A 15740-nucleotide genomic window follows, 5' to 3' on the forward strand; every position below is an offset into this window, starting at 1 on the left:
TGTGATTAATGTAAAGTTAGGTCATAAGGGTAGACCTCACTTCACTCTGACTAGTGTCCATGTACGAGGAGATTAAGAACAGAAGAAAAGCTTTGTGAAGATGGGAAGATGAACACCCATAAAAAAGATCACTTCCAAAACCTATACTGTAGACACCTTGATCTGAGAATTCTAGTCTCCAGACTGAAGAGGGAAAAATGCATTTTCATTGTATAAGCCACAAGATCTGTAATACCTGGTCTTGTGGGTCACAGCAAGCCAATACCATGGGATAGCTGGACAGAGTGACATCCGTAAAGTCTGCACACATTTAAGTTGCATTCTCGACATTTTGCTTTAAAAAAAGGCAATATCTCACTTTCTTTCTTTAGTATAAAACATAGACTCAGGCACGGTAATTCTAGTTATAAACGCTGTAGCAAGTTTTGTTCAGAGAAATACTTAAGGGTTTTTTAGAGCATCTGATGCCTCCCCCCCCCCCAAAAAAAATAAAAACAAAAATAGTTGAAGTTTTTTTTTCAATATATAAGTCTTTTATTGTTCCCACAGAGCCCAAACTGTACTTGTGATCAGGATCTTGTTTCTGAAGCTAGGAAACTGAGGTCTCATTCGTCAGGCTGCTGCACAATTCCCTTCTCAGAAACATAGATGCCATCCAAAAACTTCCAGATATCCTTGTTTTTAACTGTTGTGGCTTGCTGAATAAGAGCTGCTGAATTTGAAACAAGTTCAATATCATTTCCTTCAAGGATTAACTCATCCTTCTGGGCTTGAGAGACAGACAAGCAATACCTGTCCTCATCCGAACCCTCCGGCTGTGTTTTTCACCCAAGAAATTTCGGATTTCAATCAGAGACCCATTCTCCTGAATAACGACGTTGATAGGGAAGTGAGCATACACACACCTCATCTTGGAAGCCCAGTGTCACACCCTTGATCATGTTCTGAACATGACTGCAGATGGTTCTGACAGTGGCCAGTTCCTTCCTGTTACCCCACCACTTGTCAACATGGAGCCTTTTCTTTTTCTTTCCAAGAAGACTCAGCTCTACATTGATGTGATTGAAGTCCCTCCTCAGAGTTCCCCTGGGACCCTTCACAATGGCTGTGCGCCCCTTCAGAGTGATGTCGACATTTTCTGGACGTCGACAGTCTGATTGCTGAGAATGGTCTTCATTCTCGCAGTAGATGGGGCAAAGAGATAGTTGAAGTTTTTATACATATGCTTTCTTCAGACAAAAAGTTCACCAGACCCTTTTCTGCTTTCTCTTAGTTATACTAAACCCTAGATTCTCAGAACTGTAGCAATTACAAATGTTGACCAATTGTGTGGGTTTCCCATTTAGAATGGCTGCTCTCCAGCATCAATTGCTCCCCACTATAGAAGCCAGATTAGAGCCTGTACTTCTGCCAACTATAAGAGAAATTAAGTGTAACATTGTAACAGATTATATTTTCATTAATAATTTTTCTACTTTAGTTTCAGCTAACAGTGAGTCAGAAGCAAATCCAACTATAGGAAACCTTATGGTTTATAAGCACTCAAATGCAAACGACTTTTTCCAGTTGTGAGATGTGTAGCTCAACCACACTAAAAGCAGCGTGTTGTAGTTACGAACCAATACAATAGATGGTCTTCCACTCATTCAGAAGGCTAGTTAGTTCATTAACTACAGCATAGTTTTCCCAATTTTATTATTCAGGAAGTCGTTAGAAATTTTACTAAACTCAATCTACATATTGAAACTTGTATATGAAACAAAGTCAGCTGTAAATACCTACCTTTGATAGCTTATGCTAATTTTAATCAATTTCATTTCCAAGACATGGCTTAATCACGGACTTTCATGTAAGTATTTGGGTAGATCACAGCTTTTTTTTTTTTCCCTTTGAGAGAAATAGATAACTCAGTGGTACCTTTACTGACACTAAAATGCAACGTGATGTGGAACAAGTTACTTGTCAAGTTAAACTCTCATGTTTTTCAAGATAAAATGGCCATCCCTGTCATCCAATAGTACCTATTAATGAAATTAACTATTGCCAGCATAACTCTCAGATATGATATTGTGCACAGTGTATAGTAAAACTGGCAGTTCTTAGCTATGACACTACTTGGAAGTCTCAGTGCCATACTTTCCTTGTCTCTTTTCCTATCTCTTAGGGCTAATAGAATTAATAAGGATACACACATTAAGTACTTGCTACTATGTACAGGGAATTTTGCCAAGGAGAAGAAAAAAAGCACAATCATGTCTAACCTTAAGACCCTGTACATTTGCAGTAAAATCATTACACAAATGGTTGAAATAAATGGGATGTAAAAACCTAAATTAATCTTCAAGGCTTTTAGACTTGGGAGTTTTCTTTGAGTGCAAATCTACGAAAAGACCAGATACATAGCTATGCTCAATAAAATTCTGCCTTAAAGTACATTTTGGTGGCACTGATCTATAATCCTAGCACGTAGAGTTGGAGGGTCACAAGTTCAAGTTGCAAGCCAATCTTATGATATAGAGAGATCTTGTTTCTAGAACAAAAGTGTTATTATTAACCAATGAACCTATTTTTTTAAAAACATTTATATTTGGTCTCCTGTAGTAATTCATATTGTGAGTATAACACGTGTGTTTAACTTTAAAATTTTTTTACTTATGTGTATGTATCTGGGCATGTATATGCTATATGTGTGTGGGTGACTATAATAAAGATTAGAGGGGGCCAGACATTCTGTAGCTGGAATTATATAGGAAGTTGTAAACTGCCTGAGGTAGGTGCTGGAGATCAAACTTGGGCCCTCTGAAAAGGCAATATGTCCTCCTAACTACAGAATTTCTCATGTTATGGCCTCTTAACCATAAAATTATTTCATTCCTACTTCACAACTGTAATTTTTCTAGTGTTATGACTCATAATGTAAATGTCTGTGTCTTAGGCAGTCTCTGTGACGGGTCATTCCAGCTCCAAAAGAGATTGAGATCCACTGGTTTAAGGTGTCTTCCTTCCTTCCTACAGTTTCTATGGACAAACACACACACACACACACACACACACACACACACACACACGGGGGGTGGGGGGGTAGATATTGGGGCAGGAGAGCGGGAAGGGAGGGAGACCTAGCTGAAGGAGATAACAAGACCAGAATGGAGCTTGTTTCCAAAATTCTTCAAGGTCTCCCCAAATAGAATAGACCATCCAGTCAAAATTGTACTAATGTCACTGCTTTGCCCCTAGCAATCATACTAGAGGCTATTAGAGGTTACCTAATCCTTCTCAAAAATTCCACTAGCCCTGCATAAAAGTGGGGCTGCGAGTCCCGCAGGTCATCACCATTTTGATGAATTGTTGACCCCTGTATGCTGGTAATTTCTGCAGAGTAATCGCTCTTTGCCTTTGCATACTATTCCAGTCTGGGGTCTTTATTCAGCAATTCTTTGACCCTAACAATGTGTGCCTCATTAGAATTTTATTTCCTCTTATAAATTTTATTGCTCCACTTTCATCTTTGTTGGACAATTCCATTTTAAGTGACTTGTTTGTATAAAGTGGCAGAAAAATTTATCACCAAGGAAGGAGGCCACAAAAAAACATGCACTTTGATTTCTACCTGAATACGTCTGTAATGTTGACCAAAGGTTTTGAAAGAAGCAACTATTCACTGACCAAGACACCCAGCCGTTGTTCATGTTAAACTCTATGAACTGGAGAACTAGCTACAAGGTTTGTGCTTTATGCAACCACAACTAATATGCCATAGTAACTGAAATTTGAGCTATGTGGTTTACTTAAACCATGACAGGGGAGGGAAAGGCATGCAAAGCTAGTGTCATTTATACAAAGAATTCTCTGAACTCTTTGGATGAAAAAGACCTAAGAAAAAATGAAAAGACATAAGCAGACATGCTGACAAAAAGAATGTTCAGACAGAAATTTGTTCCTAAAGATATGTTCAAACAATAGTCATTTGCATCTACTAAAACATCCAAATATTATTTTTATTTAAGACAATATCAAAGGCTGACAAGGAACTGGAAATTCTTCACCTCTCAAGAAAAAAGAAAATTTAGAGAGGTGCAGTCACTTTGCAAAATAGTTTCATAGCTTTAAAAAACAGTCACAGCTCCTGTATCACCCAACAACCACACTCTAGGGCCTGCCTACCAGAGCAAAAATTATATCCAGACATTCATATGCAGATGATTACTCTATGGGATTCATTGTCCCCAAACAGAAACAATTCATTTTTCTCTACTCAATTCAGTAGGTATTTGAGCAGCCTGTGGCACATTCATACAATGAAAAGCTACGAAAAAAAAATTAAGGAAAAAGTATTGATATGAAATTGAATTTCCAGATTATAAATAGAAAAAACTCATCTAACAGACATAGAATCTAACTGCTGTAGATTGTCATAGAAGTTTCAAAATGACAAAACTCTGTCGCACATTAGCTGTCTGCCAGTTAGGATGGAGGTATTAGTAGTAGAGATAACACAAAACTTCTGTGCTGATGTCATATTTCTATATGCCAACTGTGATGATACTTACATGAATCCAATCATGATGTAAAGGTAAAACTCCAAGGAACTACACACACTCAAAATGAGGACACACAGGGGAAAAAAAACCAAACAAAGCCATGGTGTGAACATTTGTAAATCTCCATGCTCAGAAGGAGGGCGTGTGGCATAGAAAGTTACATGGATCTTCACCTACATATAAATCATCCTTTTACCCTCCTTTTAAGACAAGTGTTATATATCATATATCATAGCCAAAGCAAGCCATAAATTCCTGGGGATCCTTCCACCTTAGCCTCGTGAGTTGAGATTACAGGCTTTAACCAACACAGCTGTCTTTCAAAGTAAAACATTTTTTAAAAATTGCCTCTGACCCAGTGGTGTATTTATCTTTCAGGCATTGCCGCTCCATGACATACTCATACATACAGATGTGTATATTTCATACAGATTTGTGTGTGTATATAGGGATGTCTCTGTAGCAGTGACATGTACCAGCAAACAGTTGTACCCATATAAACTGTTTATATGGTATTTGCATAGCCATGTGGAAAAAATGTAGTCAGTTAAAAGTTTAGGAACAAAAATCAAAGAGCATGAATGTTAACTACACTACAAATTAATGCTTCCAACAATGATTTTTTTTTTAATCTAGTGGTTGGAGATAGTTACTCTTTATTGGCAACTTTACTAAGAATTGTCAACTCAGAATTAAAGAGCAATTCCAGAGAGGATTACTAAAGAGGAAGAGCCACCCTGATTGTGGGTAGTGCCAAGCCCACTGGCTGGGAGCATAGAAGTACAAGATAACAGGAGGAAAAGGGAAAGCCAGGGCAATGTGTTGTGCCTCTGCTGTGCATCTTGCCCCCCAGACATGAAGAAAGGGTTCCACTAGTTGCTCCATCAGGCACATAAGACAAGCATCATGGAGTGAGCCCTCACAAACAGTGAACTCAAGTAATTCCTTTTTATTTCATGTCAGGTATTTTGTCACATTGACAAGAAAGTAACCAATACAGTGTTACAGGTCTCCAAATCTAAGCAACATACTTCAGGGAGCATGCAAGATGACTCACTTAAGTGCTTGGGGGAAAGGACAATTAAGATGAGTATTTGTATTTAAATTAGGCTTTATTAATAGGTAACATATATTGATACAGATGCTGTGACTTGATCTGGATACAAGGTGAATTAAGAACAAGCCTGATGGTGGTGCCCTGACTCCCTCATTCACGAACAATTTACAGATATCTCACAAAACAGTAAAATAGCACAAGAGGATCTGCAGGGGGAAATGGACAGTCAGCCATAATTCAAAAAGATGACACAGCTGGGCTTTCTCCTAAAGTTGCTCTTTGCTGAATTACAAGGCTAAAAGTTATGAAAAAAGTTAACCAAAAAGTTCAAGATGATTTTTCTAGGAAAAAAAAGTGCTACTAGAATATTTGAAACAAACAAACAAACAAAAAAAACCTTACTTAAAGTCCTTTGGTTTGTGCTTTTGTGGCTGAATAACTAGCTACGACCTAGCAAAGATTTCAAGCTTCATAATAACTTGGAAACAATGTCTAGACCTATTTTTAAAATCTTCAGAACATCAATACAAATTATTTTTTTAAAGAATCCACAGTGCTTCTGTTAACATTAGAAAGCCTTTTCTAAAGAACCAGTGGTTCTTGGACTAGGTGCTCAAACAAATGTTCTTAATCTCCCAATAAGCCACACCTTTGTTCTCAAGGTCTATGAAACCTCAGAATATTTACTCTTCATTCATGCTTCTGGGTTTTGTTAAAAACAGTACAGTTCAGTTCTGAAAGTGACATTTTCCATAGAAAAGAGCTTATTGATTTGAGATGTCATATTCATATTATAAATACTTACTCTACCACACTGATTAATTTATTTTAAAAGTTTTAGGGGAACCCAAAGACCCACACCTCTTCTTGAACAGTTAATGCGCATTTCAAATATTTCAAAAGTAAACTAATCCTCTCAGCTACCATTCCCAAATTTCATACTTTCGTAATTGTGACCACTTTACTTAGGAGGAACATTTTTTTCAGTTCCTCACACAAGAACAAAAAATGTGAGAGTGTTGCTGACTGCACTATCTTATACACTACAACTAGTCTCTGTGCTATCAAATTTGCTTCAAAACCTAACCATTTCTCACTTTTCTACCACAGTAGCCTATACCTTTACTTGCCTAAAACACTGCAGTTGATCTGGTCTTACTGGGTTTTCCCTTTTTAACTAAAGATGGCCTACTCTTTAACCAGTCAAGAGTTACTCTTAAATTACTTATCATTCCTCTCAAAACCTCTGTAACAGTTTCTGTATTAAAGCCACAGCCAATGGATCTTACTCGATCCATTAAGACTTAACAGAATCTTGTTCCCTGCTGCATCTGCTCTAACACTGCAATTCCTGTTGCCTCACTAAGCCCAGTGGCCTCCTTGTTAGTCCTTAAAATTGCAAATATGATCCTAGTTGATGGCTTTGGAACTCTTCACTATCTAGAGTGCTTTCTTCCCATACATTCACAAGGGTAACTTCTTCACTTATTGAACAATGTCAAGTTATTTGCCTCTGGCTATCCACATAAAATGGTTAACCTCGTGCTGAGGATGTGGCTCAATGGCAAAACACTTGCCTTGACTGTACAAGGCTCTGGGTTTGATCCTTAGTGTTGTAGAATGGCTATCTCTACTACCATTTTATTCCAAAATATTTCCTTTGCTTCACTGTTTATGCATCATTTGTGACCATAGAGAACAGTTGTTTAGTATCTCTCTCTTCCCTCCCAGAGGGAGTGTGGCTAGTTTTTGTTGATTAGCATAGTACTTGTCACTGGCACAATTAAACGATAAATGTTCAAATGAAGCATTTGCTTAGACCTATCTTTTCCCTCACTGTTTCCTGGAAACACAGTTTTTCAACAATTGGAAATATCCTCTAACATTTACATGTTGTGCCCAACACATCTTGCATTTCCTGGTTCTTCTTAGCCTCACTCAGTACTCTGTATTTGTCTCCTAGAGGTTGCGATCTTCATGTATCTTCCAAGATTTGCCTTCTTAGTAAGCTATTAATCTGGTACCAACTTTGGCCACTCCTTTCTTTGCTAACATTTTAGAAATTTTGTTTTGCTCTTTAGAAAGCCTAGCCTATGAATTTTCTCAGATAACGTTTAAAAATTCAAACTGTCCTCCATCTCAACCAACAAGGCCTTTTTGCTTCTCCTTTTTGGTCTACTTTCCTTTGTCTACTGGTTCCAACTTTGACACAAATCATACCATGAAATATTCTAGTCAGTAATAATCATGGACAAGAAGTGAATTACCTCTATTTTGTGGGCTGATGACTTGTTACCCAACAGATTGTCAATGAAAACAATGAAATCTCCAGTTTTCCCACTATTTAAAGACTTTCCCTCTCCAAGCATAACAACGCTGAGCTTACCATGAGACCCAGAAAGTACACTGGAAGTACCTTAGCAGCAAAATGTGGATGCCACCAGTTTTCCTAAGTCCATGATCTTGGAAAGAAAGACTCTAGAGCCCCAACTCCATTCAGACCCAACAGACTGTAAATGTGTCCTTAGTGCCAACACCACTTGTCTAGTGACTAAGAAGGATCACTGGCAGAAAGAGGGAAGTGGGTGAAAGTAATCAAGCCTTCTCCCAGAACATCACTGGTGCTTAAGACAAACGATGACAACAAATGTGTGCAAAAGGTGTAACTACAGGGTGACAAGAGAAATATGCAAAAGATGGCAAATCCTGCAATAATGCAAAAATTGTAGACAAATACAAATCCCTATTGAGTTGGACACTAGACCATTAGGAAGAAAAGATGCTTGCATGTGTATTCAAGGCGTAAACAATACAGTATCACGAAATCCATGGCTCTGTTTCCTCTATCAAGAAAAGGTAAGGTCACTTCTGGGAAGAAAATGGAATAATGTTGGGTTACAGCTGCATGATTAGAGGTTGGTAGGAAATCAATGAAGGAGTAGATGGGAAAAAACCTGGCCACCAAAAACATAAGACATACCAATCACTTCATGCTAACAATGAAAGGAAAATTTAGGTAAGAATCACTGTGAGAAAAGAAGTCATCTTCAGTTCTTATTCCAAGTCTAGAACAAATGGAGTAAACATTGCAGCATAGAGAAGTCAAAGAAAAATTCTCCAGAATATGAAATCTGTTCTTACCACCAGTATATTCAAGGATACCTTTTTTCCTAGTACCCAGCAGTCACCTCTCAACTCTCAAGTTAGTCTTTGTAAAGGAGATGCTTTTTTTTAAAAAAAACAAAATGACTTTGGTACTGGCACTTTATGAAAAATCTTGATTTTACACATCCCACTCAATCTCCCCTTCTCTTCTCTCAAGCTCCACTCTATAGAAGCTTCGAGTGTACAGAAGGGCCACCTTCTCACTGGCTCTTCTCCATGACGTACTCTTTGTACAACTTGGATTCTACCTGCTATCAACTCATACCATCCTAGCAAATGAATCCAACTGCTTCTAATTCCACCAAAAAGCAATTAATCAATAAATAAATACATGAATGAAAGAATCAATCTAACTTTGATTCTCTACACTTGTAATTAGCAGCTAAATGTTGCTGGAGAAAAACCACATCAAAGGTCTACTTAGCTCTCAAACTCATTCTACTCTATTTCTCCTTTAGGTAAAAATTCTCAAGTAACTTCTCTTCAAAGCCCCATATCAACTTCCTTTATTCTTAAACTACTTTAAAGCTTAATTTATTTTATCTGTGATTCTACATTTGTTTCTGTAATGGATTATTCATTATAAAATAAAAATACATCACCTAAAAACAAAACATTTCAAACCATTTTCCAGTCAAAACTACCAAATATATAATGATGCTGAAAACAACTTAATGAGCCATGAGGCTCACTTTTGTATCTTTCGGTGATCAGTCTGAAAAACTTTCAAACTGCTCCATTTCAAAGAACATGTATATTATCTGACAACATAAAAGAAAAAAAAGACATCATCACATTTAGTCCTTGCACTGGCATTCGAGGAAGGTAGCTCTCTAAGAATACATAACCAACCATGTTTTACCATAGTGAATGACCTACTGTGTTCTCTCCTAGGAAATCACTGGCAAATGAAGCAGAGTCCAATAAAATAGCAAAATGTAGCAACAAATCTCTCAGATGTCTTCAGCTTCAGTGTGTACACATAAGTTCAGCATTCTTCACATAAGGATGAAATACAAACTATAAATTCTGAGACAAAGGTCCTGCAGTTAACTGTTAGACAGACTTCAGAGCTATCTGATTAAGTTTTCTATGGTCATTTAAGAAAATGCTGTTCAGCTTTTTAATTCACCCTAAAGACTGATCATTATACACTTAAGTAAAAAAAGAACTTATTTTAGAAAATGTTAAAGAAAAAACTTACCTAGCAATATGCTATTTATTATTAATAAATGTACCCCTGAGCCTTAAAATAACATAACCCAAGAGCACATTCAGTTTCCGTTTTAATTACAAGGACATGGATCTAAGAGCAGATGATCAAAGGAAACAGAAATTTACATTTATTGAGCATTGATGAAGAAAACAAAAATTAAATTTAAATATAGCCCATTAAGTCCTTCATTAGAAAACTGTCACATCAGATTCACATATTATTTCTGCCATTGCCAATATGACAATGTTGTTAATTATTTGATTATATGGAAATGTAGTTTTGAAATTTACGTTAAAATCAGGCTATTTATATGTAAAATACTGAGATGTATAATACTATTACAATAACAAGATATTTGACATACTTCAATTAGAAGTTCAGTAGGCCATAAAACCTGCTGCCTTTATGAAGAATTCTAGAAATTATTTAACTGAAAAAAAGAGACTAACAGAATTTAATTCATTGGTTCCAAAAAAGTAAACATCTTTATTTCCTGAACAGAAATACTATGCCTGACAAATATCGTTGAATCACTTTACATAGAGAAAACATCCCAAACTCACAATACTTCTGCCTTCTTGGTAGGCATAAATCAGGTATGTATACATGCGCACGTGTACGTACACACACACACACCTCTCTCTCTCTCTCTCTCTCTCTCTCTCTCTCTCTCTCTCTCTCTCTCTCTCTCTCTGTTTGGAGTCTTTTGGGGGAAATTGAGGGATGGTAGATATATTCCCAAGATAACTGCAAACTATTTTCTGTAAAATAAGGCCCACAATTTAAATGAGAATGAGAACATTTCATCAGATAGCAGAGGCTTCAAGTAAGCTCTATTCAGGAACTGCTCTGCTTCACAAACAGTACTAGTTAATGATTAAGCAAGCAGTTACAGTGGATACTACCATGGAAGAAATAAGGTTACCTATTCAGAAGTCTAACCCAAGTTGGAGGTTAAGTAGCTTTACTTACATTTAAAATAGAAACAAAATTTAAAAGTATACAAAATACTTGGAAAGAACGTTTGCTTAGTTTTGACATATTATTATTCCATCTCTTTAATTTTGGCACAAAACTAGTTGTGGTCCGCAAACTTTATTTATATAAAAATGCTTACTGCATTTCAGGATGTGGCAATTTTTAACTTTCAAGATACTCTTATGAAGTCCCTAATACACAATCCCAAACACATCAAAGACCTGAAAACATAATTAACCTATTGTGTACTTATTCAAAAGAATTATTTATACAACTATTGTACATTTTCAAATTTTCTTAGTTGTTCTGCCAATGTTAGTGCAGAAACTATGTTAGGGCCAACACATACTTCTAAACACAGCCATGAATATACCAGAAAACTTAGGACCTAATTTAAACCATAATCAAATTCTCTAAGTCAAGGTTAGTCAATTCTCCATTTTACTATAAATTTAAAGAGAATCGTCATGTGAAACTAAAATACAAGTGGATAATGAACATTCAGTTCAGTAATTTCAAAGTGAATATAATTTAAATTTCATTTATTTGAAAAATACCACCAGCTTTTCAGTTAAAAACAAATTTCTACAGACTTAATCTTAATTTTCTTCTCAGCATTCTACATGAATTTGACCTCAACAGAATGGTTATCCTTTTGATTTGCATGTGAGTACATGTATGAGCAGTCACACTCATGCTTTAAAAACATTCCGGGGGGGGGGGGGGGGACTAAAAGCAAAAATAAACTTCCCTAGTTTAGCTATGACTCTACATGTAAATAATTTCACAATTCATGGTTCAGAGTGGACATCAGTGGTACAAGTGCTTGCCTAGAATGCAGATGGCTCTGAGTTTATTTATTCTCAAGCCAACAAATGACAATATAACAAACAAAACTCAATGAACTTTAAAGCCACACTCGAAATGACTAATTTTGACTTTCAGTAATTACTGAATTATAATATTGTAAGATACTGTAAAATGTCAAAAAACTCTTGCATAGCTCATCGGTGTAATAAGTAATCCCTGCCCACTTTCCAAAAAGAGAACACTGTTGTCACTTTGTGTTGAGTCACAGAAATTCTTATGTAGGTAAAAGTCTCCTCAATGTTTATTTAGATAGTAAATCTTCTTTAGGTGAAAACTTTTTTGTGTAAACTATGCCTTTCTTTTCATAATTAAATTGTATCCTACTCTGCACAGCAAAGAAAATAATAGTTCCTTGAACTTAAAAGACTTGAGGTTCTCGTCACCATGAATTACTTGTTCCTGTATAAGCTGCCGTTCTGCCTCTGCTAAAAAATACTTAGTAAAGCAATAAGCAAACAGGAAACAAACCGTAAGCTATAATACTAATTAATAATGAAATATATTAAATGTTGTTTAAATATTAAACAGCAAAATACTCCTTAAATAAATAAGATTTGAATTTGTCATTTGGGGATATAGGCCAGTATCACCAATGTGAGAGATGTTCTAGTGCAAAGAGTGGCCTCAAAAAACCGCATCCATACATACACAAATCAGCCATAGATGAAGAGGAGAAAGCAAGACCCTTAATGCTGACACTACTTCCAGTAATGTAAATAGGTGAATCCTACCTCTTTCTCAAAAAGAAGTTTTTCTGGAAAACTTTTGAAAATTATATTTTTAATTGTTTCCAAATGGTGAGTTTCTGTTTAAAAACTGTATATTTTTTCTTACTGTTACTCAGAAGATTATATAAGAGAACCTTCCTTAAGTAAAGCTGACAGGAGTACCTCCATTAAGAACTCACAGGAAGCTGAACTTAATACTGTGTACTTCATTTTCATTAAGTTATCTATTGCTTCTCATGCCCTATAATTTTGTATTCTCAAACTGTAATATCAAATAAAGGCAAAACTGTTTTAATGGACTTATGCTGAAAAAATCATCCACTTACACATGTAACTACGGAATGCCTAAGTATGCAAAGCATTGTGTTAGCTGCTACTGCTGAACTGAGTCACAAGAGAATAAAGAATGACTGGTAGAGCATAGTGGATTTTTTAAAAATTTGTTTTATAATTATTCATTATAAAATTTCATAAACCTATTTAAGGGTCCAAAATGTTGAGTAATTATTTTAATTTATGTCCATGTCTATGTATAGGTAAGGAAACAAAAACTATGATACAGAAGGAAGAAGAGCTTCTAAGAAAAGGTGAGGTAGAACAAGAGAAAGAAATAGATATGTGATAGCAAAAAAAAAAAAAAAAAAAAAGAAAGAAAATGGAGGCAAAGAGAGCTGGGAATAGGAAAAGAACAATGTAAGGTGACATGGGTCCCTCAAAATGCTGCCATGAAACTCATTACCTTGCTACCTTGAAAAAACTTTTTAAATCTTAAAAATAAAACAAGAAATTCTAATACACACAAAGGATCTGATTTCATAACATATGTAAAGCATACTTCTAGCCTTGCTGTTACAGACTATATCCAGAAGCCTCTGACTATTCACAAAGCAAATTTAAAATAGACAAATAAACCTTGTCCAAAGTAGGTATTAATTTTAACCATACTCTGCTCAATTAAACTTCAGCTATCTTTTTTTCTTTTCTTTTTTTCGGAGCTGGGGACCGAACCCAGGGCCTTGCACTTGCTAGGCAAGCGCTCTACCACTGAGCTAAATCCCCAACCCCTAAACTTCAGCTATTAAGAACAAATACCAAACATCTTTATGGAAAGGTGGCAGTTCATGTCCTTTGCAGTAGTCCTAACAAGTATTCTTAAACTAAGGTATTACAGGTTTGAGTTGTTGACCATTTCATTATACAGAAAGTTTAATTATTTCATAATTTAAGAATAGATTTATATGCTGAGAAATTCTGTGAGCAAAGTTGAGTTTTCTTCTATCATCAAGAAATGAATGCAAGAAGGGGAAATTGTGGACAGAACCTACTAAAACTACAAAAGTATTGAAGTCTTTTAAAACATTAGCTGTTTTTCTTCTAGAGAGCCCCCTGAATTCCATCTGAATAAATACCTTCCCATTTTTACTGATAATGGACTTTCGTTGGAAGTTAATAAAATAAATAATAGTTTTTCATCTTTACCATAGCATTAAGTTCTAAATAGGCTAATAAATTTACTTATTTACTAAGTGAATAAAATTACTAAGTGAATAAATTCACCTAAATAAAAGCAAGAGCTAAATGTTTTACTGTGCTCCCCCAATTTGATAAGCTAAGGGATAGTCACTGAGGAAAAGAAGATATAAAGTGGGATGGTCAACAGCTCTAATGAAAGATCAGTTTCACGGAATAAGCATTCCATGCGTAGTCAGACAAAGCAGAACTCAAGGAACGTGGCCATTCATTGTGGCTAGGATGCAACACTGTCTAAAGTAGAGGAGTAGTAAAATATTTCACTAAGTTAAAATATAGGTTTTATATTTTATACCACATTGAACACACACACATAAAAATACCAGTGTTTTTATCTTGTTTCTGTTCAGACACGTAAGCAAATATGTTCTTTGGTGCCTGGGAATTTATCAATATTTAGGATTAATGGAAGATAAGAAGTTCCAAGTTGACATGTGTACAAATAGAAGACTCAAAATCTTATCGCATATAAAATAAGAATCAAAGTCAGACTTAGAAGAGGTTCAAGTTACACTGTAACTACGCTGACACATACTCATTCCCCCAAATCATACTTCAGCTTCCCAAGTAAAAATCACTACAGTCTATTTCACTTTTATCTTTGTTGGGCTTTTTTTTTTTTTTTTTGAGATTTCTTTTCAAGTGGAAACATATCCCAGATAGAAATATATCACTTTAAGTTTAAAATCATCAAAGTCAACAAAGAGAATGTACATTCATTAAATGTATTCATTTACAAAAGAAATCTTGAAAAGGCTGAAGAGTTCAACTGAAGACTTGTTCTTGATTTTTCATTATTCCTTTTTAAACATGAGTTAGTATAGACATAGTATACACACAAGCTGACTTTCAACTGATTTAATAGTTACTTCCCTTGAATAGGGTTTTAAAGTTCTAGAGTCTAAAATTTAATACCATCATGACAGTATTTTCCAGTAAAAGGAACCATAGAGCAATGAAAAATCAGAAGCAAGATGGCTTGAAGAGCCTAATAACTCCTAAATATACACACATTTATAACCTGTATTTATTTCTAAAGAAACAAATTTTAAGTAATGCTAATTTAACCAATAGAGAAAAAACTTCTATCAAAATATACAATTTCCATTACAGACTAGAAGGCTAATATTAAAAAAATAGTTGTAAGCCAAAAAAGTTTGCTTGTATGGATGGGAGGCATTGCCCCTTTGAAGCACACAGCATCAAACAAGGTCTTATAAAAGACTACTCTGTGTCCTTCTTCATTTACAAGTTCTTGATGAATTCATAAAGCTTGGTTTCAGTCTGTAGATCAAGCTATATCCATGCTTCTTAATCCAAGTTTTCAGAAAAGGAGGAATTAAATGATTCAGAATCTCAAGTGGGATTTATGCTTTACCATGTATCTGGGGAAAAAATACAATAATGGGTTATGATGACAACACAAACTTTAAAATTTTTTAAATAGTACATGTAGAAAGGGGTGGCTTTTTTTTTTTAACTTAAAATCAAAAGGGACAAATACCGTTTTTATTAAACAACTGTAAACTTGAGTCTCTAACTTCTGAAAACTAGAAACCAAAAGAAACTTCACATTAAGTTCTGCAACCTACCAGCTTACTGGAAGCACATTTGTCTTTACACACTATCAGTTACAGCTCTAAAGTTATCTAATG

The 15740-nt window shown here is 35.4% G+C and overlaps 1 protein-coding gene and 1 pseudogene across 2 annotated transcripts in view; both read right to left on the minus strand.

Moving 5' to 3' along the window:
• Positions 1-510: 510 nt before the first annotated feature.
• On the minus strand, positions 511-4014 carry Rpl9-ps13 (ribosomal protein L9, pseudogene 13; annotated as a pseudogene).
• Positions 4015-5475: 1461 nt separating this feature from the next.
• The window catches only part of Cdc73 (cell division cycle 73), a 102108-nt gene continuing 91843 nt past the window's right edge, over positions 5476-15740 (minus strand). Inside the window, exon 12 of one of the 2 annotated variants that reach the window (XM_063272314.1) lies at positions 5476-15470. In XM_063272314.1, coding sequence (XP_063128384.1) covers positions 15434-15470 — 37 coding nt within the window. In that variant the 3' untranslated portion in view covers positions 5476-15433. 2 annotated transcript variants of the gene reach the window in all.

This window comes from Rattus norvegicus, chromosome 13 (assembly GCF_036323735.1).
Source record: "Rattus norvegicus strain BN/NHsdMcwi chromosome 13, GRCr8, whole genome shotgun sequence".
Lineage (NCBI taxonomy): Eukaryota > Metazoa > Chordata > Mammalia > Rodentia > Muridae > Rattus > Rattus norvegicus.